General features: G+C 41.0%; 1 protein-coding gene across 3 annotated transcripts in view; it reads left to right on the top strand.

The window, feature by feature from the left end:
* Window positions 1–27370, top strand: part of NTRK2 (neurotrophic receptor tyrosine kinase 2) — a 214406-nt gene that overhangs the window by 168540 nt on the left and 18496 nt on the right. For all 3 annotated transcript variants that reach the window (XM_074933115.1, XM_074933113.1, XM_074933114.1), the window contains one exon: window positions 1447–1681. In XM_074933115.1, the coding sequence (XP_074789216.1) occupies window positions 1447–1681 (235 nt within the window). The remainder of the gene's footprint in view (window positions 1–1446; window positions 1682–27370) is intronic.

Genomic DNA, 27370 nt, shown 5'->3' with positions numbered 1-27370 from the left:
AGCTTCTTTGCCTGGTACCAGATGCAGTACAAGCAATGCTACACACCCTCCCTCATTTCTTTCTCACATCTGTCACTTTGCTCATGAAGTTCTTCCCTTGGGGCAATTTTAATATCATAATTCTAATAGGTAGTGTCAGATTTGATCTCACAGACTCTGATCAATTTGCAACCCTTTTCCAAACTCCTGTGCTCTTCCCCTAGGGACAAATTAAGGCCTCACCTCTGTGGATTAGAAAGGTGATTCTCTGAAACCCCTCTTTGGAGGAAGGAAGGACTTTTGAGAGAAAACAAAAATCAGTTCTAGAGTATTAAAAAAAAATGAGGAGGAAAGAGGAGAGGTGATCTCTTAGAAAGAATAGTCTGCAGGAATGGAATAAAAAAGGCTCCTGAAAATGCAGAATAATGGAATGGTTGGAAAGCGATATTCAGAATATTATAAGGTATAAAAACTGAGGAGTGATTGCCAGATGACCTCATTAATTGGCTAAGGATTAGCTAGGAATGCTTACTATAAAATGTTGTGTGTAGGAATGTTTATATCTTCAATATACTAGGATGTTACACATGTATACCAGAGCTAATGTAGTTAAGATGGGTGAAGCATATGTGTTCTACTACTTTGCTGGGGTTTGCAAATGCAAAATGGCCCTCCTTCTGCTGCAGAGTATACAAGTTTTTCATTAATCCATTGATTATTGCATCTTAGGGACTTGCTTGGTCTTGAAGCTTGTATTTCTGAAGCTGTTTAGTAGTTCCAAATAGTGTGTGTTTTATGTCTTATTCCTATTGTCAAAAATTCCCATCTCAGGCAGGACTCACCACTAATGATGAAATAAGCAAAAATGGTTTCCTGCTGTGCATTTGGATAGGAAATCAGAAGTGCAAATCTAAATTGCTGCCCTTGTTTCTCAGATGGCATCTCAGAAGGAAGCTCTATCTTCTTTAAGAAATGATGGAAGGGTCAATGGCCTGTCTCCCTGTACAAATCAAGGAATGCCAGTCATAGGAAAAATGTTGTTCTACATGTCACTTCATAGCCTTTCACTCTGTTGCCTTTCATTCTTACAGAGTTTTCTCTCAGTTACCAAACAGCTACATTTGCCAGCTTTTTGTTCAGAAAAGATTAGTATAATGGAACAGGAAAAATGTGGTGGTTTCAGACAGAAGGGCATTGTTATGAACTCATGTGCCTTATTTCCATGAGAAATATATCACCTGTTGTGTAATCCTCTTCACGCTACTTGACAAAAACCACACACAGTGATGAAAAATGGTAAATGGAAAAAGCCAAGATACAGATTTTCCCCTTTTGCACCAATGAATTTGTAGCCCTTTTTGTTATTATGATTGAGCAAGTCAGTTGTGTGGTTTTAGGCTCACTAACATCTTTTACTCTCCAGTTTACAAGTGGCCTATCACTTAATCAGCTTGTACTTTGGTGCAGGGCACACGGACCAGATGCAGTACTGATGGCAGAAGGCAACCGTCCTGCTGAGCTGACCCAATCCCAGATGCTTCACATTGCTCAGCAGATTGCAGCTGGTATGGTTTACCTGGCATCACAGCACTTTGTGCATCGGGATCTTGCTACCAGGAATTGTCTGGTTGGTGAGAACCTACTTGTGAAGATTGGGGATTTTGGGATGTCTAGAGATGTGTACAGCACAGACTACTATAGGGTAAGTGAACTGCTGTAATTGGTAATAACCTAAGTCTTGTTCAGTCATCTTACCACATTGATGTGACTGATTCTGCTTTTATCCTTGTCCATCTGTCTGCGAGGTAGTTTAGAGGCTAGCATATGGAGACCCTGGTTTTGAATTACAAAGTTTTGGTAAACTTGGAGAGAGTTAATCAGAGTAAGATTGGCATGTTGTTTAGATATGTTCCTTATATCTTTTTTATATTCTAATAATAAATCACAGAAAAGTCATTTTCTTTGGGCAGAAGTTTTGCATGTTTTCTTGGCTTTAGTGAAGAAGAAGCAGCAGCAGATAAAAAGGAAGAGTGGGTAATCAAATTTGTGCCAACCCTTTGAGGTTACTAAAATACGTTCTTACATATTGCTAAGACAAAAGGAAATTCTAACTTTTGGATTCCGCATAATGTTTCCATTTGCTAGAGGAGGTGTAAGTACCAGACAGCAGCACTGGACCAGTTCTTTACCCAGGAAGAGACTAGGTGAGGAACTGTGACATATGCCACACCTGAAAGGCTGTCAGTAAGTTTTTCCTGCCTTACACTAGGTCTTTAGTCCTGCTGCTTATGGTTGAAGAGTTGGTTTGTGGTGAGTAAGAATAGCCCATCTCACTTGTTCGTTCTGGCCCAGGCCGTTTTCCCTGAGGGTGGTTGCCATAAAATGATCTCTGAAGTTTGCAAAGGCCTTCTAGCATTGCTAGGATAAACAGTACTCTGTACATTAATTACTGTTGTTGATGTTTTCTTTATACTATGTGGCAAGTAGTGTAGTTGACAGTTTGTTGTTTGCTGCTGTGTTGGTAATTTCATGATTGGAACTGAATCCATCAGTCATTTGTGGCTTGGAGAAAGCAATTTGTGGCCAAGCTGTTAGTTTATAAACCCTAGAGTTTATCCCATAAAATAAGACACTCACCATCTTTAAGCACATTTTCTCTGTCTGCCTCTCACACGACTTGTTGCCAGTGAATTCCTTATAGATAAAATGAAGGCTTCTTCCTTAACCACCCAATTTGGGCTGCTGAGTCCATAAATGAGAGTGTCACCTCAGTCAGTGTTTATGGGATGCCTGGAACAAGATTGTCTCTACGTCCGACTGAGGCTGGAGAGAGCAGAGGAAGTTACACAGAAGAATTACTGTTGAGTTTTGTTTCACTTAGCAGCTGAGAAGTAACAGTCTCCTCTGTTCTTTGTCTTTTCTTTCGAAAGGCAAACCTAGTACTTAGTAAACATATGAGCCAGATTCCTTTTATATTTTGTTATTTTGGAAAATTTGCACTTCAAGCTATTTGGTCAATGTAAAACAAGCATGACTGCACTTCAGAACTTGGAAAAATACACAGAATGGTAATCACTGCCTCTGTGTTTGCAAGGGCACCAGTGAGCCCCAAACGCCAGAGTTTCTTGATTTTGCATCTGAAGTATGAGCAATACTTGTTGGGACTGTTTTGTATTTCTGTGAGACTGGATTTGTTTACCATGTGTGACATTACACTGAAGAATGAATGGCCGTGCTTAACAGTAATTGTTTGCAAAGGCCTTGACAGCTAGGGGCAGCATTTCTGAACACTAAATGCTCTGCTTATTTTTGGAAAAAAATAATAACTCCTTGCTCTGGCAAAACTACCTGCAAAAGCTGATAGAAGCTAAGTAATTATATGGGCTTCCTGGAGACAACTGAGGCCTGTCACAGGCAGGTGATAGTATCACAGAATCACAGAATCATCTAGGTTGGAAAGGACCTTGAAGATCATCTGGCCCAACTGTTAGCCTAGCACTGACAGCTCTCAACTACACCATATCCGTCAGCGCTATGTCAGCCCAACTCTTGAATACCTCCAGGGATGGGGACTCCACCACTGCCCTGGGCAGCCCATTCCAACGCCTAACAACTCCTTCTGGAAAGAAATGCTTCCTAATATCCAGTCTAAACCTTCTCTGGTGCACCTTGAGGCCATTACCTCTTGTCCTTTCACTTACTACTTGTTAAAGTGGCTCATCCCCAGCTCTCTGCAACCTCCTTTAGAATAGTATTGTGATGGTTTGACCTTGGCTAAATGCCAGGTATCCACCAAGTCGCTCTATCACTTCCCCCCCATTTTCCCCTTGTTTTCTCAACAGAGCAAAGAGGAGAAAGAAAATAAGATAGACCAACCCTTGTGGGTAAAAAAAAAAAAGCAGTTTTAATATAAGCAAAATGAAGCAAAGGTCTGCGCGCGGAAGCAAAAGAAAACAGATTTATTCTCTCCTTCCCATGAAGAGGCAGTGTCGGGCCTTCTCAGGAGCAGGGCTCCGATACACGTAGTGGTTGCCTCGGAGGACCGAGGGTGACCCCACCCCCTTCCTCCTTTCTCCCAGCTTTATACTGAGCAGACATCACATGGTCTGGAATATCCCTTTGGTCGGTTCAGGTCAGCTGTCCTGGCTGTGTCACTGCCCAAGATCTTGCCCACCCCGTCCCACTGGGGGAAATGTTGGAAGGAGCCTTGGTGCTGTGTAAGTGCTGCTCAGCAGCAACCACAACACCAGGGTGCTACCAACACCCTGCCAGCTCCCAGCATAAACCACAGCACCATGAGGGCTGCTGTAGGGGAAAACCAATTCCAGCTCAGCCAGACCCAGTTACTGATGGTATACTGATGGTATACTGACGCTGGCATTATTTTACCTGCTCATGTACTTCTATGTTTAATCCTTGAGTCTTACATGTGAGGACTCAAGCAAATCTTCTAAGGAAACACAAATTTAGAAGAAGACCCATGACCTGGAGAAAGCAGGTGTTCACCAAAGGAAATTCTGGGTAACCTGAATAGTCCTTGGGTACCTCTCAAAGGACCTCATTCAAGAGGTACACTATTTCTCACTGCCTCTTGCAAAGAATCACGTTCTTCTCTCCCTCTTTTCTTCATCTTCCCCACTTTTTTTGAGGCCAAGGGAGGGCCTGTGGCGTCCAGGGTGTAACAAAGGAGAAGAAAGAGGGAGTAGTGTGAAGAGGGTGCAATCACAGATGTGAGAGAGGGGAAAAATAAGGCAGGAAAGGTAAGTGTAGAGAGGTGTTAGTAAAAGACAGAAGTGTGAATGAAGGGAGAAAGAAGTAGACAAGTGTCAGAGGGTCTGAATGGAGTTGTAAAGTAGCATGGCTCCATCCAAATTGATGGTGTAATCTTACAGTATGATGGATGGGTATGAAACTTAAAGTTAGGTTGTTGCTTGTTCTGCACACTGAGTAAAACAAGAAGGACCATTTCTCTGGCCCCTCATGTTCCAGCTTTCTTCTAGCTTGTGCAGAGGAGGGACAGAGCCACAGCCTGCCCTGCCACCATATTTCACAGTGCTAAAAGTGAAAGTGAAAGCTAAAAGTTGAGTCTGTGAGGTTTTGGCCTGCCCTGCTTGGGCTATATGTGGGCAGGTCAGAAGCTGGTCATGAAACACTCAAGGCTATGATGACTTCTCAGATGCTTGCCTGGAGAATTACATCCATGACAGGCCCAAGTAATGAAACTGTCAGTGATAACACCAGGATGGCACTGACCTACCATACTTAATTGTTTCTAGCAGGCTAAGCCTTTGTAACTTCTCAGGCTTAATCACATACATAGAAGCCATTCTTCCCCAACCTTGACAGCTTTATCTGATGCCTGTTGGAAGGATTTACATATCTCCAAAAAGCTCTGCAAGAAATGGTTTATTATTTGTGTTCATTAATACACTGGAATAATTTTTTATGGGATTCTACCACCCTGTCAGAATGTTAGATTTTCCCAAGATGGTTATTTATAGTTTACTTCTCTAAGATAGGGGTGATCCCCAGTCCTTGTTCACTGTTAGATTGTTAATGACATTCTTCATTGAATCAGCTCAGTGTGTTAAGAGATGCTTCAGGGAAGAGAAGAGAAATAACCCTTGGGCTGGGAGTACATGTGATGCATGGCCCTGATCGCACAGGCTTTCCTTTTTCTCCTCCATTCTTTTTTCCTTTTGTTTTTTTTTCATCAGGCAGGAATCCTGTGGGTGGGGGGAGGCCTGGCATACATGCTAGCATTCAGTGTAACAGCAATAGTTTTCAATAGGCAGACCAGACGAGCCCGGGGACATGAAGAAACAGCAGTGGCTTTTCTTACCCAGCACTGCTGTCCACCCCAGGCCAAACTAAAACAACTGTCAAGTAATTAGTTTGGTCTGTGTGCCAAACAGCTTCAGTGACACTCTGTTTCACTGTAGTCCTTGTAACACAGTAGATTTTTTCACAAAGTTATTTACTTGCAGAGCTTAGGTCTCAGGTTCATTAGGGGCTTTTATTTGTTTTGTTGATGTCTGGTTTTTGTTGTTTGGACTTCAAAACCCCACAGGCCAGGGTTTCCCATCTTTCCCTCAGATACCCAAGTACTCTGACTCAGCTTTCAGTGGCTTAAGGTATTGACAATGAAGCATGGGATCAACTAGTATTTGCTAGTATTTGTTCTTGCACTTAGAGATAGTGTATTACCCCCTCTTAGGGTTCCAGTCCAGGTTGCTCAGTACTTGGTCTTAAAATACTTGTCTGCATTTTTTTGTCATAAGGAAAAAGCTAAAAAAAAAAAAAAAAAAAAAAGGAAGGTTGTCTTATCCCAGTACTTGAGTACTTGGAAAAACTTAACAGGGATATGCTTTAAATATCCATCTTGGTCAGCCAACTACAGGCTTGAGCCCAAGATTTTGGATGTAACTGTGATCTCACTGGAGTAAGCAAGAGCTTTGCTATTAACTTCATTAGGACCAGAATTTCACCCTTCCACATTTTTATGTTTGTCCAGTGCAGGATAGAAACTGTGTTTCTGATTTAGATTTATGGAACTCAGTTGTGCAATCCTAGTTTAGCTATTGTATAACTTCCTTGCCTTTATGCAACAGCACAAGGAAGAGTGAAGAAAATAAGCACTCCTTTCATTTGCTTGTACAAACTGCACAAGGATCTGTCAAAAGACTGGCACTGTTAGTGAGGTTTTCATCTTCCTTTAGGCCCAACTTGCCCCTAAGGGACAGAGGCGTTCATAAGTCACGAATTAGTTTCCTCTACTTCTGTCACAGACAGGGCAGAAGAACCCAAGGATGTGTTTCAGTATGAAGTCCAGTGACCTGGTTTCTCTCTAAAATCTTCTGCATATTTTGTAACGTGTTTTGCTATTTAAGCATGTAGGATTGGAAGAAGCAACATACTGAGTTCAAGCCTTCCACTCTTGCAGGAGGCCATGCAGTAGGTGTTAAGGGTAGGAGAAACTACAAGCAGCTCAGACCTCCTCAAGCCACATGAAAAACCCCAGCACTCATTAACGTATTAGCCCCTTATACATAAGGCAACAAACCCCATAAAAATTACAGTCTGCTAGGGGAAAAGAGGAGGAGATGTCAAGGGTATTAACAGTGTCCTAACCCCTTAAAGAGAAATTATGTTTGGCAAAAATTCCTGAGAGTTCTTAAGAAGTCAGTCACACTTGCCACACAGCAGGAGGTGACATCAATCCCCATCAGTCGGTCTTAATTAACTTCTGAACTGGCAAAGTGTATAGCGCTGTGAGTGCACGAGCTAGCAGCAGCAGCCTGTGGCATTACTGGGGTTTGGTGATGCCCCTCTGAGCACATCTGGCCCTGTCACCTGTCCTCAGTACCCTGAACATTCCGGTTGTGTACTCCTGGAACATTCCGGTTGTGTCACACAGCCCCTTCCATCAAAGTGGATGTTGCAAATAAGTATGATCATGTTGCTAGGGCTTTCCCTGGAAGACTGCTCCACAAACTTGCTGTCCTAATGGCTGCAAATTTTCTTTTTTATCAGCAACCTGAATTAACTCATGACCAATGTACACCTAGTTGATTACATTATTACCCTCCATTCATAGCCTTTAAGTCTCAAAGTCTATTTAGAAAGAGTGCTCTTGTCTTTAGGCTGTTTTGGAGGGTTAAAGAAGGCACATTGTCAGGAGAAAAGGTTCTTAATTTTTCTTCTCCTCATAATAGCCTTCTCCCATGACTTTCAGTGTGTGAAACAGCAGTTTCAATGTCTCTGGTACAGACATCACTAGAACTGTAAGCAGTATTTTCCAATTGAGATTTTGCCCATTCTTGGATCAGAGGTACTTCCCAGCCTGTAATGAAAACATGCTGCACGGTACATCCTAGGATCCTATAGCCTGTGTAATTGGCACACAGTCACTGTATTGTCAAACAGTGCCCTAGGCCACTCTCATCTTCCAGTCTTTCTAAACAACATCCCCTGTTTTTGAAGTTTTTGGTTTCAATCCCTCAGTGAATGACTTTGCAGTTCATACTGGCACATTTTGTACCTCTAGTGGTTGAGAAAGACTGTTGTCTCTTTTATTTTTAGCTTCTTTGGGGGCTGCTTTTTAAAAAAAAAAAAAAATTAAAATTCAGGTCTTGTTTAATTTGGTGGTGAGTAAAGAACTAAAGAAACAGAATCATGGTACCAAAAAGTAAACAGCCAAGGAAGTGAGAAAGATTTGTAAGGAACTTTCCTAGATTTTTGTAGCTTTGTTTCTTAATGTTTTGTTTCTTGATCACTTCTATTTAATGTTAACATTAAATTAAATTTGGGAAAGGATGCCTATTCAAATCATAAGAGTTCCCATGTGCTTTCAGTTAAGAAGTGAGAAGTTATTACACTTCTTAGCCTCCCAGGAAGACTCCCAGAAAAACTAAGGGTTACACAATTCGCTATTCCAGGCCAATTTTAAAAATACCCAGCTTTCAGACCTTCCCTTTACATAAAAAGTTCAAAAACCCTTTTGAGAAACCATTTTGACACTTGGGAGTATTATAGTCATCAGCAAACAGTCCCAATTCTGATCTCTGCTGTTGCTTAGCAAAGCTGAATAGCAGTTTGAAGACAGTTAAATAACATTAGTATTAGAACAGTGAAATGGCAAAGAGTATCTTGCCTGCTAGGCATAGACCTTCCTTCATGTGTGAGCCTAATATTGTAGAGTGCTGTATATCTGACAACTGCATAATACATTTTTCTGGTGACTCGTTATATGAAAGATTTGCTAAAAGATAGTGCTAGTAAAATAATCACCAGAGAGTGATCTTGCTTAAGCTATTTCCAGTACTGAATGCCTGTTTTGCAAAGAGAATTAATGCATGACAGCAAGGGGCTAAAAAAAAAAGTCTGGTTTATCATTATTTGGGCTGTAACTAGCCAGGCAAGCACCATGATACAAATGTTTACAGTGAGGAACAAGTGTCTGTCTATTCTGAAAGGTCAATGGCAGCAAACACCTGCAGGTCTCAGCTGTCACTACAGAGATGAATACCTGTGTGGGTGAATTTGGAGGAGGCTGCACTAAAGAAAACAAGAAAGAGTTACTGAGAAGTCAAGCAGCTTGTCAAGGCATCCTCGTAGGTGTGTGTATTGAATTGTCACAGTTTGAAGGCACAGTTTGAAGACATTTTATTAGCTGCTATTTTTGCATCCTTTGCTCAAAAGGAAATTATCTGCTTCCCTACATGGACTTCTCAGCTCTCCTCCTCCGTCAGAGGCTTCATTGCATCATGTGTGGTGCTGGGGAGGACAGAGGGTTCCAGCAGCCCCGGGAGGACGTGCACAGATGATTTCATGCAACTGGAAACATTTCAGAAAATAATGGGCCAGCTAAAAAGATGGAAGTCTGAATTAGCTGCCTTGAAGTCAGTGCAGTAACTCTGAACTTAAAATAACATAACTGCAAGCAGAGTTAGGCTTAATGATTTTAGAGGGCTTTTAGGAGCTTCCTGAAAGTCACCACAGTGTCAGCATTTAGAAACTTGTATGCCCCAGGTGTTATCCTGATGCTAAAGAATCAGCAGCATGGCTTGATCCATGTTACTACTTGCTCATGCCAGAGTATATTCTGTTGTGTGCAGGGAGCACACTGTTTCCCACCTCTTACTTACACATCCCTGACTGCTGCTGTTTTGTCTGGAATGGCAGTTTTCTAACCTGCTCCGTTCTACACAGAATGGCCAATTCAGCTTTGTTTTCAAGCAAGTACAGTTCCATCGTTTTTAGCATGGCTACAGATGTAGTCACTTCCCAAATGAAGTTTTCTCATCATCTTCACACCAGGGTCATTGGTTTTACTTAGTTCTGTTTCCATCTGTTTTCACTGATACAAATTCCAAGAGGAGAGTCCAAGAAGGTTTTCCATATTAGTGTCAGAAGAGGAACATCAGATCTCCAGCATGTATAGTATGCTGCATTTAACAGTGAGTTCTTACTAAACTCCATCTTGCAGGGTTAATGACAAGACAGTAATAGAGAAAATGAGATTTTTAACTGGGAGGTTGTAACATACTTTGTTTTGCCAGATTTAAGTCCTCTCTCACATGAAATGTGTAAGTGGGAATCCAGCTCCACAGCTCCTGGAGCATATTCTCCTTCATTCTCTGAAATCTGAGCATAGAGAGGGCAGAAACAGAAAAACATAATTACTAGGTTGAAAATGGAGATGATTAAAAGACAAACTAGAGTAGAGTGACCTTGCTCCTGTGACCAGTTACTTGATTACCCATTGAATTTGGGTGTCTAATTATTCCTTTGTAAATCCACCCCCACTAGATTTACACCAGTAAAATTATTTACATCTCATTCAGGATGTCAAGAAATAGGTTCATCTCGAGAAAATAAATTCAGCCAGGAAGCAGCATCTAGAAGGATATGCCAGGAAATGCAGAAATCCTGTTGAACCACACTGTAGCTAAAAGCTCTGAACGTATGTCAATCAAAAACCTAATCAAAGTGTTTCGAAATTTTCAAATGGAAATTTTCCCTCTGTTTGCTCTGCTAAAGCTTTGAGAATGTACTGTTTGGTCCCATTTTGGTTATAAAACAGATATTACAGTTTCAAATGGATGGAAATTTTAGGTTTCCCGTCCCATTTTTAAAGCATTTTAATGGTGTGATTTTCAGTGGGGTTAGTCCTGCTGTATGCAGTTGGTAAGAGCCTTAGGATCCATATGCACGCCTATAGAATAGCAGGAAGTTTACAGAGTCAGCATCACTGGTGGCTGACACAAGCTTTTCTGTTGAGGGTCTCTTAGCACAGATGTTCATTAACTTAAAAAGTCCTTTTAAAATTATATATACAAAACTGAATCATTCTCAAAAATAACCACACATATGGATATAAATTGCAGGAAAGCAATGATTCACACATTGAAATTAGCTTTATGAACCACAATTTGGAGAGCTTTGCAGAACTCTGATCGAAATCAGTTCATTCCATTAAGTAGCAGCACAGCCCTACAAAGCCATTTTTGCAGGTGCTGAAATGATTTGACTGCTGTTTAGATGTTTAGCACAAAAGAGGGCCATGTCCTCAATCCCAACCCTGCTCACAATTTGCTGGATTGTAGTTTGGATACTGGTGAAGACTTTTTCTGTTGACTTTAGTAGAGCCAGTGTTCTGTCTGGGGCTTTAGAAAGTGAAAAGTTCACAGGCAACATTTTCTAGAAACTAGTCATAGAAGGGCAAGAGAAACGATGAAGTGTTTTCTAGAGTTTTTCTTCCTGGGCCAGGTCTTTGTGCAGACCATTATTGCCATTTAGTGATTGCAGGGAGAAACCATGTGTAAATATCTGGAGAGAGAGATACTGTACTGTAGTGCTACAGATTGTCACTTTTGGCAGGAAATCTGCAAAGCAAATGACAGAACTCCAAAGGTTAGCAGCTGAAGCTGTTGACTTTGTGATGTGCGATGCACACAGTGTGAGGAAAAGATAATGTGGGAACAAAATGAGAAAAAGCTCTCTGGGATGACTGTGAGCACAGTCAGAAACTGGAGCGGCAGCCCTTGCTGCTGCAGAGCACTGGGTGCACTTTGTGCAACTGTGCCACTTCCCCAGTGATGGTGGGGACAGCAGAGAAAGGCCACCCAGGGGAAGCAGGCCTAAACTGGAGTTATCCTTTGAGGACCAGTCACAGAATCAGCTCCCAGCAGAGTCTCTGCAGGCTTCCAGCTGGAAGGTTTTCTTATGCAAATGGAATCTCTCCTTGCAATAAGGAGAGCAGTTGCTAGGCAGTTTTCCTAAATATGCTTTTTTTTTTTCTGAGCCCAAAGAACAGTGGACGCTCTTTTGATTCACAGAACTCAGGAAGCACAGAAAGGAAGAACTAGACAATTAGACGATGAAGTGCTGTGTGTAATGGGGTGGATCGAAAGGATGAGAGGACAACATCAGCTAGTAATAGAGCAGAGACTACAAATCTGGTTCTGTGCATTGGTGCATGCATAGTGAAGAGTTACTGATGGTGACTGGAAATGGGGAAGAAAGGAAGCTCTGTGTGACACTGCAGGTCATTTAGATCTTCTCTGCTCTCCACATCCTTCGGTTGTCTGAACAGAGCACCTGGCCAGCCAGGCAGCTTGCTTGTGTCCACTCCAGTATGGAGGGGAAGGGAAGTCATTGGCAAATGAAAAAAAAAAGACATTGGCATCAATCTGAGCCTGCTGGCATGAGAGCACATGGACATGCTTTAGATTACCTATGAAGTTGTAATGCACGTGCCTTTGTGGAGCCTTTTCAAATCAGACATCATGAACAGTACTGAAGTTTTTGACAAGTGGTCAGGAACAGCCCTCCAAGCTTCCTGAAAGATGAGGACCCCACAGTTGAGGTGATTTTGCATCTTGCAGGCTCAGGAACTTTGTAATAGACATCAGAGATGGCTTGGCTTTGCACTAATCCAATCTTACATAAAATGGAGCCAAAACTCCATTTCGAGCCTGAAAATGCTGTCAGGCTTCTAGCTGTGGCCTAACTTTAAGAAAAGGTGAAGGCCTAAATTAAGGTGTGTGAGGGAATATGCATCTGATATCAAGAACCGATAAAAAAGATTAAAAAAGATCGTGGTGACTCAAGTGTTTCTGTCTCTATCAGGCAGGTAAACAAATGTGCAGGAGAAAAGCCACATGAATGGGAAGTAACTTCATTATTGCCAGTGTACTGAAATGCTTTCAAAAAACATACCGAGCTTAATACCCTTAAATTTACTTTCAGGAATTGCTATTTATTTGTCCCTTAACAGTAACCTTGCAAAGCTGCTGGCCAGCCTTTAAGGATTTTAAGGGCTTGCATTAAATGTGATATACAATCAGTTCCTACTTCTCCCCAATTCATCTCATCCAGGGCCTGATACTGCAATAGTGATGTTTCATGTCTTTGGTTTGGGAGCAGAGTCAGGCCCACTGAAATGCTCAGACAGAGGTACCAAACCTGAGAGGTGATCCAAATGAAGTTTCGGAACTATTCCTGTATTTAGTATTATATCTTTGTGTTTTTCTCCACTGAGATGTAAAAGTTATCTTGTATGTTCTCAAGCTATTCTGCCACACATCTGTGTTGGTCAAAAATTTAGTAGATGAGCTTTAGCTTAAAGCCTATGGAAACATAATTTTGCTCATCACATTTTTTTCTTTGCTGATAAAAGTACTTAGCTTTTAAATTGTATTTTAAATCTTGATTTGACCTGGAATAATAATGCTTTTAATTTGCTGTGGGTTTTTTTACCTTTGTAACAGTTATGAGGAAAGATTGTTTGAGTTTGGTTGGGTTCACAGAGCTACATTCCCATATGCATTAATGTGACCAGGAATTCTTAAAAATTGGTTGAAACCAGTCCAAATGGGTAGAAAAACATATTAAATCAGAATGCTTTTTGAGATTAATTTTACTTCTGAGGAATTTGCCTAAACCACCTTATTCTGAGTTGAGACATGAAGAATAGTGATGTGGTAGTCCCCAGGTTAGACGCAACTAATGAATGGTCAGCAAGGATTTTCAAGAATCTTTATTCTTGCTGATGTAGATGAGACCAAACCACTTTCAGGAACATTACAGAAAATATGCACTGCCTTTTCTTTCTGTATCAGGAATGCTACAACATTGCTAGTTCCAATTATTAAAACAAATAATTAGTTTAATTACTTCCCTATCTGCCAACTCAGAAGAACAGCTTAAATTCTTACACGCAAACAAATGCTGGATTCTGTAAAGCATCTTCTCCTTCTTGGGCCCTTTTGCTAAGGGCAAGAATTGTGAACAAAAAATATAATGGGGCAAGATGTGTATAATCAGGAGGCTGAAGAGCAACTGAAGCAAGGGGTCATTACTGTTTCAGAAACCAATGTGTCTGCACTGACCTGATTGAGAGTGTAGGAATTTTGTAAATAAAAGGAGTAAGTCTGGAAAAGCCCTTTCAGCAGGAACAACGCAGAGCACAAAGAATCCCAACTACTTTTGAGGTAGAAATGGATACACTTTGGAAGAAGCTTTAATAATAGCCATCCATGATACTTGGAGCTCATCAAACCCTGCTTCAGTCCTCTGTTCCATGTAGCTATGTTCAAGCTTTTCTCCACAGCTATGAGTTTTGGAAGTGAACATTTTTAAATTAATGTCATTTCAGTTATTCACGTAATCATATAATTAGAAGCCAGGACTTTTTTAAGGAAGAGTTATAGTGCAAGACTTTTGATAATAGACTAAGAGGCTGAAAATCTACATCTACAAAAAATAATGAGCCTCTGCAGTAAAGGAGTACCTAGTGAAAATAAAATAGATTAGAAGCTGTTTAGAGATAAAGGAACCTTGAACTTGCAGTACTTTAAAGCACAAAGTACTGTTTTTTTCTGTTGCTATTGGAAATGAATATGATCTAAGCAGTTTGTTTTGTAGCCTATAGATTTTTATAGAAGACAGAAAGACACTGGTACACATTGAAAGAATGGAAACTTGTCTAGCTTCCAGACCAACGAGCAGACTGCCATTGACATCAATGGGGACAGTATTTTTACCTTTATCCTTATTAATTGCAAATTTTTGGTGGCTTTACATCTGTTTTCACTTCTGTGTTCAATGCTGTATCTAAAGGGTGAAAAAAAATCACATCAGCCTGTGATCCAACCCTTGCATGCCACACCATGAAGCAAACAAATGTTTTGCTGGAAATATAAAATGGCCTTTTTTCCAACTGGTATGTAAAATGTGATGCAGACTGAGCCTCCCTTAGGAGATTATGTCATAACATCATTTAGTCCATTGCAAGGTAGGGAGGGGTGGGTGGGTGTGTGAGTGCGTGTGTGTGTGTGCGTAACTCATTTTCTTTATCTTTTTTAAATTTTCTTTTTAATTTTTTTGGTGATAGCATTTTAGAAAGATAAAGACCTGTTCATTAAATATATTGCCACATATTCTTTGATAACACATCACTGTTGCAATTGTTTCAGTGACAGTATAAATATAAAGGGGAAAAAAAGAGGCAACATGAATGACAGACATGACAATTACAAAACATTTGTCCTAATGTTTTTGTCATCTACCTTCCTTGTACTGCCTCAGCCCAATCCCATGAAATAAAAATGTGATGTTATCTGGAGAATATAGATTCTTTCCAGATTGATTTACCAGATGCCTGTCACCACCAAGTCACTTTGAAAGGCTAAGTGATAGGCTGCGCTCTTTGCAAGTTACTGCTCTGCATGCAGTCCTTTTGCAGCTGATTATGCTGCCAATGTTATTTTCTGATGGTGAGATTTAGTGCAGCATAGCTGGCTGACAGTATCCTTGTTGGAGATTTTTCTTGCTTGTGAGCTAAGCGGAGGGCAGGGTCCTGCATTCTTGGCAGTCTATTATATCCATGAGCTGTTTGTTTTTTGGATTCAGCAAGCGGAGTTTTAAATCATCTTTAGCAAAACAAGACACAGAGAAAAAAGACAGATCAAAATAGAGCTGAATACTTCATGTCATAATTTTGGCAGCATGTCTCATCTTCTACATCGAAAGCACCAGTGAAAAATGGAATTTTGCAGCTTTCAGTTGAGTGACTTTTCCATGCTCCTTCAGTATCCTCACATATTCTAGGACTAGTCTCTCATGCCGTATCAGCCATTTTTTAGAGAAAAGGATCTAGTGTTGAGTACTTACATGGGAAAAGCAAAACTGCATTAAAATAAAGCTCAATGCTAATACACAGTGAGTAGAATGTGCCCCGCAGCAGAAAACCAATAGATACTACCTGAATCTACAAAATAATGTTTATATATTGTTTAAGGTACACAAGGCCCAATATTGCCATTTTCTGCAGAGTGGAATTCTGTTTAATGTGATTGAAAGATACATCTTACACAACTCCTACCTGTTTGCAATGCAGTTGTGATTTTTTATATCAGTCATGCTTGGAGGAATATACAGTTTTGATTAACAAATGTTTCCATGGCAGTTTGGAGAGAGACTAAATGGTGGGTTTGGAGCTGAGCCAGCTTGCATATGCCTACATATTATGCAATACTAACCTTGTTCTCTGTCCCAATCAGCTTTAGGTAGTACAATAGAATGCTAAATAGAAAAGGAGGAAATTGAAGGTTATGCTGTGCTATACGCAGTAAGAAGCTCTTCAAATACAGCTTTAAGCAAAGCTAAAATGGCATAAACCAGGAAATACAAAGAAGACTCACAGAGAGGTTTGTACAGCTCCACTGTACAATGTGAGACTGACGGTATGTCTAATCTGCGGGCACTGCTAGCTCTAAAACTGTGACACGAGCTTGATGCAGACTATTCAGAAGCAGGGTGAATGCTCCTTTTCTGGGGTGTACACTTCTCTGCCAGTGCTACTCACAAAGCTGAAGCTATCTGCTTTCAAGGTAGCTTGTGTTTATATGTTCTCAGTCATGTCATTAGGGATGTGGAAAACAGCATTATGTTAATTAACACAATTAATCAGGGGGAAAAAAAAAAGCTGCTTTCCTAGTTATTTCTTGTAATCTGGCAGTATTTTACAACATCTTAATAGATTTCTTTAAGGTAAAAGTAGCAAAAATAGAAAACAAAACCAGAACAGATCTGGTTCTCTTTAGCCTTCAGGTTACATAAATTAAGAAATTACTCTGCACCTATAGTTGAATAATTCCCTATTATAAGTAAAGCTCACGGGTAGTGATGGATTTTAAAACTGCCTGTGATTCTTAAAACTCCTGGCTTTGGAATAATAATGACCTCAAAATTCTGGAGTAACGGTTCCAGAGGATCAACTCTGAGAAGTAGAGGGAACTAATTATTAAGAAACAGCTTAAGTATTGGGGGAAGTGTGGAGTTTCTTTAAAAAAAGGTGCAGAAGGTATGTGAAAATGGTGTCTCTAAATCACAGGAGAAGATGGGGAGCAATAGGCTGCAGAACTATTTGTGATTTCGCCACATAAAGGACACTGGGAGTAAGCAAACATACGAGAGGGAAGGGCTAATGGCCAAAGAGGGATACGGTGAAAAGTGCCAAAAAGCATTTGAGATTGACTTGGAAAATAATATTAAAATAAACAAGAGAAGGTCACTTACTGTTAAATAGAATGAGGAGGAAAGTGCCGCTACTACAGACATGATGATGTGGAGTCAGTTTGGCCTGGTAGCAAAATTAATTTTTAACATCAGGTCTTGAGAGAACAGTGACGAATGTGAAAATATAGGCAAAGTGGCTCAGGGAACTGAGAACATGAAGGCAAAACCTGGAACTAGGCATAGAGGAGAGATCCTCAAACAATATGTGACATGGACAGCTTGTTTTATGGTGGGAGACAAAGAGTTCAGTGAACTCTTTAGGGAGCATAAGCCAGCAAAGAGAAGGTCCTGCTCTAGCCAGAGACTAGAAAAAGGCTTTTAACCATCAGAGGAATGAGATTCTTGGACAACCTGTGAACTGGGAAGAAAACTGTCTCATTTTAAGGTGATGCTGTGCAATTTATGAAGGGAATAATGCTCTGTAGGTGAACTATGTGATAGGGTGCAAGAGAACCCAAGGACTTAGCATATCCCTCACAATTCTTAGTTCGTACCTTGAAGCACATAAAGAACCAAAACTACCGATTGTGTCAGAAGTATTTGATTTTGCAGTGTCAACATGGGTAGTGGTTTGAGGCATAGATACTTTATTTTGTCTGGATAAGTTTGTCCCATCTTTAGTTTGCATAGAGTATTCAGAGTAGTTACTATCATTTGTGAAAGGCAGCTTAAAGTGACTGATTTTTCATGGCAAGGGAAAAGTTTTGAATATAAATCACTTCTTATTTATTAAAATACTTGCCAGTAGCTCTGCAAGAAGTCTTGTGACTTCTTAGCTTCTCTCCCTGCTTATGAAACCACACACACATCAGAAACTCAGGCCTGACTTTGTATCCCCTCTGCGACTTTGGGAAAATCTGTTCTTTAATTCTGTATGCAGTCTCCCCTCCCTTGATTTGATTAGGTTTAATTAGACTTTAACCCTCCACGTTCCAGGCAGGTTGGATTCTAGTTTTACAGATACTTCTGTTTGACCACAGTCAGAGCAGATAACTGCTTTAACCTTGCTGTTTCTCAGTGTTCTCAATTTGTTATTAGGTAAAGTCAGAAGAAGATTTTAAAGGATGAAAACATTTAAATAGGTTTTGGGGTTTTTTTCTGCTCCATCTATATCTTCCTTCTATTTTCTTTACATTTTTTTTTTTTTCAAGAAGTGTGACAATTTGAACTTATATTTTCAGCCCGTGCACATCTCAAAAACTTGGGTGGCTTCTATTTGTGACAAGGTTTATTACAACCCTTGCTGGTTCAGCAAGGCGAAAGTTACCCCTTAGGTCAAAAAACTACAGCTTTATGTGCAAAGTGGTAGGAGCATATAGTCTTCCATGCTGGATTATGCCAGGTTCTCACTGGAGTTTTAATGTATAGCAGATTCATCACATTGATTATTGCATGTTATATGCCCTGCTCCAAACTTTTTTCACAGACAGCATGAAGGCGTTACAACCTTAGCCACTGTCTAGAGCTTTCAAGTTTTGGAGGTCTGTTCAAGTGCTGGAGATCCCCAATATGATGATGAAGGGAGCAGCAGTCCAACACTGATCTGACAAACAGGACCCCATATGGCAGTATTCTGGAGTCTTGCATGGTAGAGATGGGGAAATGGGCAAAGGCTAATTTTCCTGTCAGGTATAATAGCAGAAGATGTAGTAAAGCAGACCTATACCTGTTCTCAAAATGTGAATGGTATTTTTTTTTCCTCACTCTACCTTTCCCTACAACATTTAGAAAAAAGAGTATTCTTTTAGAAAGGGATAATTGGAAGTTGCCTTAAAGTTCATTTAACATCCTTTCTTCTTTTGCTGAGGCTGGGACCAGGTTGAATAGCATCAAGATCAGTTGCTTGATTTCCAGCAGGTGTCTGGGTGCATTGTTCTGGTCTTGCTCTTCACTGCAGGCATTGGGAGCCTTGAGTAGCGGGAAACACGAGTCCCAGGGTGGCAGTGGAGCTTTTGCTCCACATTGAAATCCCAGAGAGTATCTCTCTGCAGCTGTAATTTTAATTATATAGGATGATCTTCTGCCTTTTACAGAGCAACTACTCAGAATTTAAAAGGAGTCTGGAGGCTTCTGGGGACAGACAGGTTAAATTATAGTTATTACCAGGCAGCTATTTCAAAATTACTACCCTCTGAATAGCAAATCCCCCGCCTCCATGAAACACAAACAAAACAAAAAGTTTACTTGTCCTTCCAGAATTCTTCTGGCATTCAACTCATAACTTACAATTTCCAGCCCTTCACCTCAACACTTTCATTTGCTTTGTAGAAAAAACTTAATCATTATAGTTTCCAGTAGTCAGACTCAGGTCCTGAAATTAAGACACAGATATTTGTTTGGTTTCAATAGGTTTTGTTGTGTAAATGCTAAAATTAATTCTTTCATGTGCCTGAAAGAGCAGGGGGCTGTGTATACCCAAATCTGTATGTTGCTGTTGTCTTTGTGGAGGTGAATTGCTAAACACGTCCCAGTATATAAGGTCCTCATAGCCTTCTCCACTGCATTGTTTAAGGTTGGGCTTGCATAACTGCCCAAGCCACTGCAGCACACTGCTGAGAAGGGCTCTCACATCACTAGCTGGAGAACACAGACTGTGTTCCCTCCTGCCACAGGTCTCCCACAGTATTCACAGAATCACAGAATTATCTTGGTTGGAAAAGACCTTGATGATCATCTAGTCCAACCATTAACCTGACACTGACCATTCTCAAATACACCATATCCCTCAGCGCTATGTTGACCCAACTCTTAAACCCCTCCAGGGATGGGGACTCCACCACCTCCCTGGGCAGCCCATTCCAACGCCTAACAGCCCCTTCTGGAAAGAAATGCTTCCTAATATCCAGTCTAAACCTTCCTTGGTGCAACTTGAAGCCATTACCTCTTGTCCTGTCACTTGTTACTTGGTTAAAGAGACTCACCCCCAGCTCTCTGCACCCTCCTTTCAGGTAGCTGTAGAGGGCGATGAGGTCTCCCCTCAGCCTCCTCTTCTCCAGACTAAACACCCCAGTTCCCTCAGCTGCTCCCCGTAGGACCTGTGCTCCAGACCCTGCACCAGCTTCGTTGCCCTTCTCTGGACACGCTCGAGTCATTCAATTGTCCTTTTTGTAGTGAGGGGCCCAAAACTGAACACAGTATTCCTACCAAGGCACTGTATCGTCCTCCTGGGCATCTCACAAGTGGGTTGAGTTTCTGTTCTTCTGAAAGTCAGCAAAGAGACAACAGGTTTGCTGTAACCACTACGCTGATGCTTGGTCCCAGTGCTGACCCATTCTACATTCTTTCAGAGACAGCATAGTTAGTCCAGTATATGAGGAACTAGGTGTCTCAGCTGCAAGATGAACCTTCCGTGGTCAAATCCTGGGGGATTGTTATGTTTGCACAAAGGTAGATATGAAGGAGTTAAATGGGTGGCCACACACTGGATTATGAGACTAAGAAGAAATACATAACAGTTCCCTCATTTGCTGAGCACAGTCTAGCAAATGTGCAGAATTAAACAGAGGTTCTTTGGAAAAAACATTCTTAGATCTTGTAATTAAAAATGTTTTCCATAATGCATATTCAGATTGCTAGTAGCACTGGAATCTTTCACTCCAGAACAAATCTGGATATATCACATATATAAATATATAAATCACATTTATATCATAGACGTAATTAAAAAATATTTATACAGAAATTATACAGATGTAAACATGTGATCAGTTGCACCGATGAAGTACATTCACAAATGCTTCTGCCTTTATCCTCTACCCATAAGTGTGTTTGCTTGCTAAGAAACCCAACTCCCCAGAACTTTTAAAATGCTAAAGATCTTCTATTGTTTTGTTACATTTTAATTCAACATTCAAGGGATGTTTTTCATATGCCTACTAAATGAAAGGTTTAACCCAGTCCTTCTGATGTGAAATGCATATGGTACATGAGAATAAGCAATATAGTGATGTGCAAACAGGACCCATCTTCAATAGATACATGGGGCTCTCCATTCTGGCCTAGTTCTCTCTGATGAGGCAGGTTCTGTCCTGACTTTTCTGACCTGCCCAGGCAAGCTCAATATGCATGCGATCTCCAGTTTTTCTGCTAAGTGACTGAGCATATTTGTAAGTGTAAATCACATATGCTTGTAAACTATCAATCTACCCTATCTCTAGTCATTTTATGTGAGCGTTTTCTTATGCTATTCCAGAATCTATAATCTGTGGATGAGGGATGTTAGGGTGCATTCCTGCCAGTTCCCATGACTATCTGTTTATGAACAAGTTGTTCATGAATTTGTCTAATCCTTTTTTGTACTTACTGATACTACTTTCATAACTGTGGCAGCAAGTTCCAGAAGTTTAATGCCCATTATGTAAAAAAATACTTACTTTTATCTGTTCTGAACTTTTAAGTAAACCTCAACTTAAGTGTTTTAGTTCTGCATTTCTGCGCCTCTTCAGTTACATTACATCCTCCTTGAGCTGTGGAGACCACAGCTGCACACAGAACTAAAGGCATGTGGGGCCCCATGGCTGTGTAAAGTGGAAGAACCTGTGCTGATGATGCTCAATGTGTTGAGTTTTTCTGGCAGCTTCTTCTCACTGAGCTGTTGGTGTCAGAGATGGCTCCAAAATCTCTTTCCAGAGTTGTCACTACCAGTGCTGGGTGTAAACATAGGTTACTAGGTTATTACAGCAATTTATCATGCATGTAGTTAACTGCGTTGAAGCTCATCTGCTGCTTACTCTCTCTGTTTTGTGAGATCCTTCTCGCAAAAGCCTCTCCAAGAACTTAGGATCACCCCACACTGGGATTAATTAATAATGCCCTCCCATCTGCAGGCCATTGATGAAGATGTTGAATGTAGCTCGTCCTGACACTGACCTCTGGGGACTCCACTACTGCCTCCTCTCTATCCTGAGAAGTGACCTTGAAGTCCTACTTGCTGCTTCTTGTCCTTTAACCAGCCTTAGGTCCATAAAAAGGCCTTTCCTAAACCTTGCAGCAGCTTAGTTTTCTAAATAACCTTTGATGTAGAGCTTTATCAAAAGTGTTTTGAAAATCCACATATGCTTTGTCTGCTGGATCACCTTTGTTCACATTCATCCTGACTGAGCTGTGGGCCACCACGAGGCTGGTAGAGTGGGATCCATTTCTACAGAAGCTTTTGTTTCCTACTCTGCTCGGATACAGACAAGCTGTTTTTATCTATGCATCAGCTCCCTGAAACAGTTGCTCTTTTTAATGGTAGTCATAGGTGAATGCTATTTGGTTCTAGTAGCATTAACAAACAACTTTTCTATTTGCTTGGAAAAAAGGTTTTTTCCATTCCTGTAATCCTCTAACATTTTCTGTTTCAAACATTATTTCTTATTTAATAAAATCATGCTCAGCTGCATGAAAGTGGAGGCTTATACAAATGCTGCAACCCCTGTAAAAAGTTTTCTTTCTTAGGTTAAGCATTCTTTTAAGTGACCTGCAAACACTCCTTCTGCACTTCGTCATCTTTTATGCACCAGTTTGTGCTGTAGTAGCAACTTGTGTTTCACAGCCCTAGTGTATTGAAATTTATAATGGGGCAATCCTCTTCCTTTTCAAGTCAGTGGGAGTTTAGCCTCCTTAATGGCAAGATCAGGTGCAAGACAACATAAAGTCTCTAAAAGAAAAAATCCAAGCCAAAGTCTGCTTTTGCTGGTCTTGGCTAAAGAGGAAGTATGTCTGTGGGAAACAATTTGGGCTGCCCTTAGTTGTCATGCCTAAGACCTGAGTCACTGTGCTCCGCAGCCTGTGCTGCAGTAGATCCTCCTGCCTCACAGGAGTACCAGGCAGGACGTTTGTTGAGTGTCTTGGGTACTTCAGCTCCAAAACCCTGCACCACATCATGGCACGGTGTATTCTGACTTGGATCTGACATAAATTCCCAGCATTAAGCTGGTTGTTCAAGTGGTTGGGACGGAGAATGAGAGTTGAAACATTTGTTACATCCCTGGCATGAGAGGGTCTGCTTGGGATATAATCAGCTCCATCTAGTCTTCAGAAAAGTGCTGACCCAGTCTAAAATTTTCTGAATGTTCCACTAAAAGAACAGTGGGGCTTTTTTCTTCCTTGTTTTGTTTATTTGTTTGTGTATTTTTGGGAGCATGCCAGTTTTATTGACCTTTTGAGGGCTCCCTGTGTGAATAAATCGTATCATGGGGAACTTTGCTTAGAACAAAGACACCCAAGGAGATTCTTCATTGCTGGCCTGAAAGCTTACAAGGATACTGGGTGTAAGTGACAGTGGCCTTCGAAGGCTGAGATTTGGGTACTAACTCAGATTTAAGTGTACACTCATCTTAACCCCATTATATGCCCAGAAATCCTCAGGAGGCAGAATTGAGGACAAAAGTGCAGTTCCCATTGCCACATGGCCTGAAGTAGAGTCCAGAATGTTTTTGAACACAGAGCTGGAGTTGAATTAGGTGCCTGCTCAGAAAAGTCATCAGTGCACGCAGACAGTGCCACAAAGGCTGTGTTTCCATGTGACTGCAGTCCCGCAGCTAGCCTGGGAAAGAGAGGCAGGACTGAAAGGCTGGGCACGGGATCACAGCCTTATTGCCTAGGCAGGGATTTGTCTTCTGCCAGCTAGTGCTTTGGAGAGCCTGAGGCCCCCTTGAACCTTTCACTTACCATAATCAGCACTTTTTCTGGTTAGTCCTTCAGATGTGTGAATGGGATTTTGGGGATTGTCAAAACCCCTTTGATTGACATCGCCTGTGCATGCATTAGGGTTATTTGATACAGACTGTAAGTGGATGGGAGGGAGGGACGCAGTTGAGAAACATTCGAAATGTTTTGAAGAAAGATGTGGGTAACGGAGGGTTAATGTCTGCTTTCTTATGCCCAGCATACAGTCAGCTTGTGCAGTGCCTTGGCAGAACAGCCAGAAACGCTCCTGCCATGGTCAGCATTACCCTTTCCCACTCCTCCACATTCATACCCCCTTGAGCATCCCCTTTTTTGAGCTTAATCACTGGAATCTTCTCTAAAGGTTGGTAGGCAGGTTCAGGGTGTTTGGAGGATCTGTTTCCATGGCAGCCGGGCTCCTTTGCTCCCAGACTGCAGCTTGGGAGGAGACAGTGGGGAGAGCAAGAGAAAGTCATTAAATGTGCCAATTAGTATGCAGGACCAGGGCTGCTGTGGCAGGCAGTTCTCGACAAGGCGGGCAGCAGTAGGGGTGCCTTGGCTGCACGGAAGACCAGAGGAAGATGGAGTCGCAGGCATTTGACTGCAGGAGCTGAAGGGCAGATGCCGCTGGCTGAGGCAGCAAGAAGGGTACCACACCAGACATATACCAGCTGTTTTCCATATGAGCTCTCTGGCATCATTTACACCCCATAAACTAAATGCCCCAGAAATAGGGGAGCACCTAATTTCCTGTTGGGCAGGAACAGGGACAAAAATTACACATTCTGAAATTTGTGCATTTGATAACCAGTCAGATATCATGGTGACATTCAGCTGGAGAACTGCAGAGAGCGGAGGGGGAACTTAATTGAGATGAAAGTAATATATTTTCTCTGCTGCCACTTAGCTTGTAAAGTATGGCAGGGCATGACTTTTAGAAAAGATGCAGCTTGGAGACCAGGGTGCATTTTCATGGGAACAAACAACAGGGCTCTGCTAGATTCTAGTTCTGATGCGGGGGGACATGCTGCCCCCTCCTGTAGACTATCCAGTTTCTGTTGGACATGTTTTTTTTCTTAATTTCTTCACCTAGTTTGACTTTTTTTTTTTTTTAGATTTCTGTGTTCTGTTAAATGGTTTCAATATTTTGACCTGGGCTGACAAGATTTCAGTCAGAGCTACATGTATTTTATGCAGCTGTACAGGAGCTACAAATGTTTTGTGATATTTCTGAATAAACAATCCAATGTGACAGTCACAGATTGCTAAAGGGATTAATGCTATTATGATATAGATGTGCTAAAATATTTTATCTCTAAAAGGAAAGCATTCTATGTATCTTCACAGGACACTGACTGCTATTTTAGATTTTGATTTCTTTTTAGAAACTGCTGATCGCTTTCTCCCATCATTTCACTTTCCATGGAAAGAATCTGTATAGAAAATTTCAGAATAATTTGCATATTAATTAATCACTTTGGTTTTGCTTGGTTTTATTTAGGTTGTAATATAATCCATTCCCTTCACACAATATATGTTTGCTCCCTATAGTTGTTTCAGCGCTTTACCTGGGATCCAGTTGTTTCAAGACATGATTTATTGATCTTGTGTAAACCTTTGTTCGTTTTTTTCCTGTGAATCTCTGTAAAATGTGCCTTCCGTCAGTGCAGATCTTGTGTATCTGAGTTGTACATGGAGCAGTTTTGAGCAGGGGAAGAATTCCTCCAGGAATTCCTTCTAGAAGTGATAATGGAAATAATTTAGTGACTATGGTATTGCATTGAGCTGCTCCTCATGCCCCTGCCAACCTCTTACCATGCACACTGCCCAGCACCTGAAACACACTGGGAATCCTCTGGATGTTGGACTCCCTCATATTCAAGGAGGTGCCACTGTCTGCAGGAAGCTGCCCTCCAAAAGCATAATGTTCCTTTTCACCTCCCAGCCATCCAGCAGCACACACTGCTGAGATTTTTCTTAGCAGACCTCTGTAGGTCTTTGCTTCACTTCAGAACCAATCTATAGGATGCACTGTATCAAAAAACATGCTGTAGAATGTGTGACCTAAATTGAGTATCCGTCACATTTTATTTTTAATCATCTGAGCACATTTTGTTTTAAGTTTCCATTGAAACTTAAATCCTTTGGAGGCATCTGGCTGGTTTGTTTTGCTGGAAAACACCAATATTTTTAATTTCAAAATTTCTTGCTCAAAACTATTCCAAATATTTCATGTTGGGAAAATGTTCAGTACTTTTTGCCTTATACAGCATCAAAGGAATTTCAAAACATTGGTAATTCTGACAAAGAGCAGAACTTTTTTTGACCACTGTGGTTTTGTTGAATACTCTAGTAAAGTGACTTTAAGTAGCCTAGGGAGAAGTTCATATAAATCAGGATTTCTGGGAAAGAGGATTTTAAGGGAAGATGTTCTCAGCCCAGAAGAAGTAAAAGGTGAAATTTCAGCTGCCTTGCTGAGTCTTATTCTGCTTATCCCATTCTTACACTCAGCTGCTTCTGATACTTCTGAATCACAATGTATTAACATGATAGTCGGAAGTTATTGTGATTCTTCTATCAATCAGTCCTCAGACTACATACAACCATCTCTTCCTTTAGAGAGATAGCTATTATTCTTTGTACTGGCAATACAGAACAAAAAGGTCTAAGGGCTCAGTTCCACATTGACTGCTTCTGGATACTGTTGCTCAATATAAAAATACCCATTTCTTTAGAAGAGTAGAAAAAGGTCGAACTCTAGAACCTGCATCCTTGCTTATAGATGTAACTCTATCTTTCATTTAAGTTAGTGCATTTTTCTCTTTCTTTGCATACATACCTGTTAGTCTCATAATTACTCATACAGCGATAGTGTTTTATAGGATTAACATAAAATATTAAATTTAAAATATCTTTAAATACTAAAAATCTTGACAATATTAATGATAATATTTTCCCATTATTATGTCATGTTAAAATTAATTACTCTGGCAATGAATTTGTGGCAAATACATGGTAGTGATTGGCATCCATCCCAGTGATAAAAATTAGCAGAAAATGTACATTAGTTCTTCTCTTGCCCTCCAGCTGAGAGTGTTATGAGCGACTTGCTTGGCATGGCCTTGTCATGGACCCACAAAGATTAGTGCTAAAGCATGATCACAGTATGCAAGCCTTGGACAAAAAGGATATTTACAGATGCTGAACTTGCCAGTTGTGTATTTCTACTTAGGCTTCTCAGAGAACAGGGACATGGATAGTAATGATAAAGGATCGTTGACCCAGTATTAGACATTGCAGAAGAAATTCCTGGTACAAATGCAGAATAACCAGAAGCTGTACATCCATTGCAAGATGATGCAAATGCATTAACAGTTTTGGAGGAAAAATCTACCTGTGGTAGCAGATGTAATCCCAAGACCCCTAGCAATTTAGGGTCAGTCTGTGTCCTGTGGTTCTTTCCCCAAACCTCTGCCTAAGTTTCACCTAGGGAGAGCACGGAGCCTTAGCCCAAGAGGTTTTGCTCCCTGACTCAGAGGAAGGCCCTACTGACAGTGACAGCTGAAAAGCACAATTTCATCAGGGCTTTCTGACAGCCACTCCCAACCTGTGAAATCCCCCAGGAGCCAGTGGAAGTTGCCTTGTCTCCTGCCCA

The sequence above is a fragment of the Athene noctua genome, chromosome Z (assembly GCF_965140245.1).
Source record: "Athene noctua chromosome Z, bAthNoc1.hap1.1, whole genome shotgun sequence".
Taxonomy (NCBI): Eukaryota; Metazoa; Chordata; class Aves; order Strigiformes; family Strigidae; genus Athene; species Athene noctua.
Note: the sequence above shows the minus strand (reverse complement) of the source record. Positions and strands in the feature narration are given on the sequence as shown.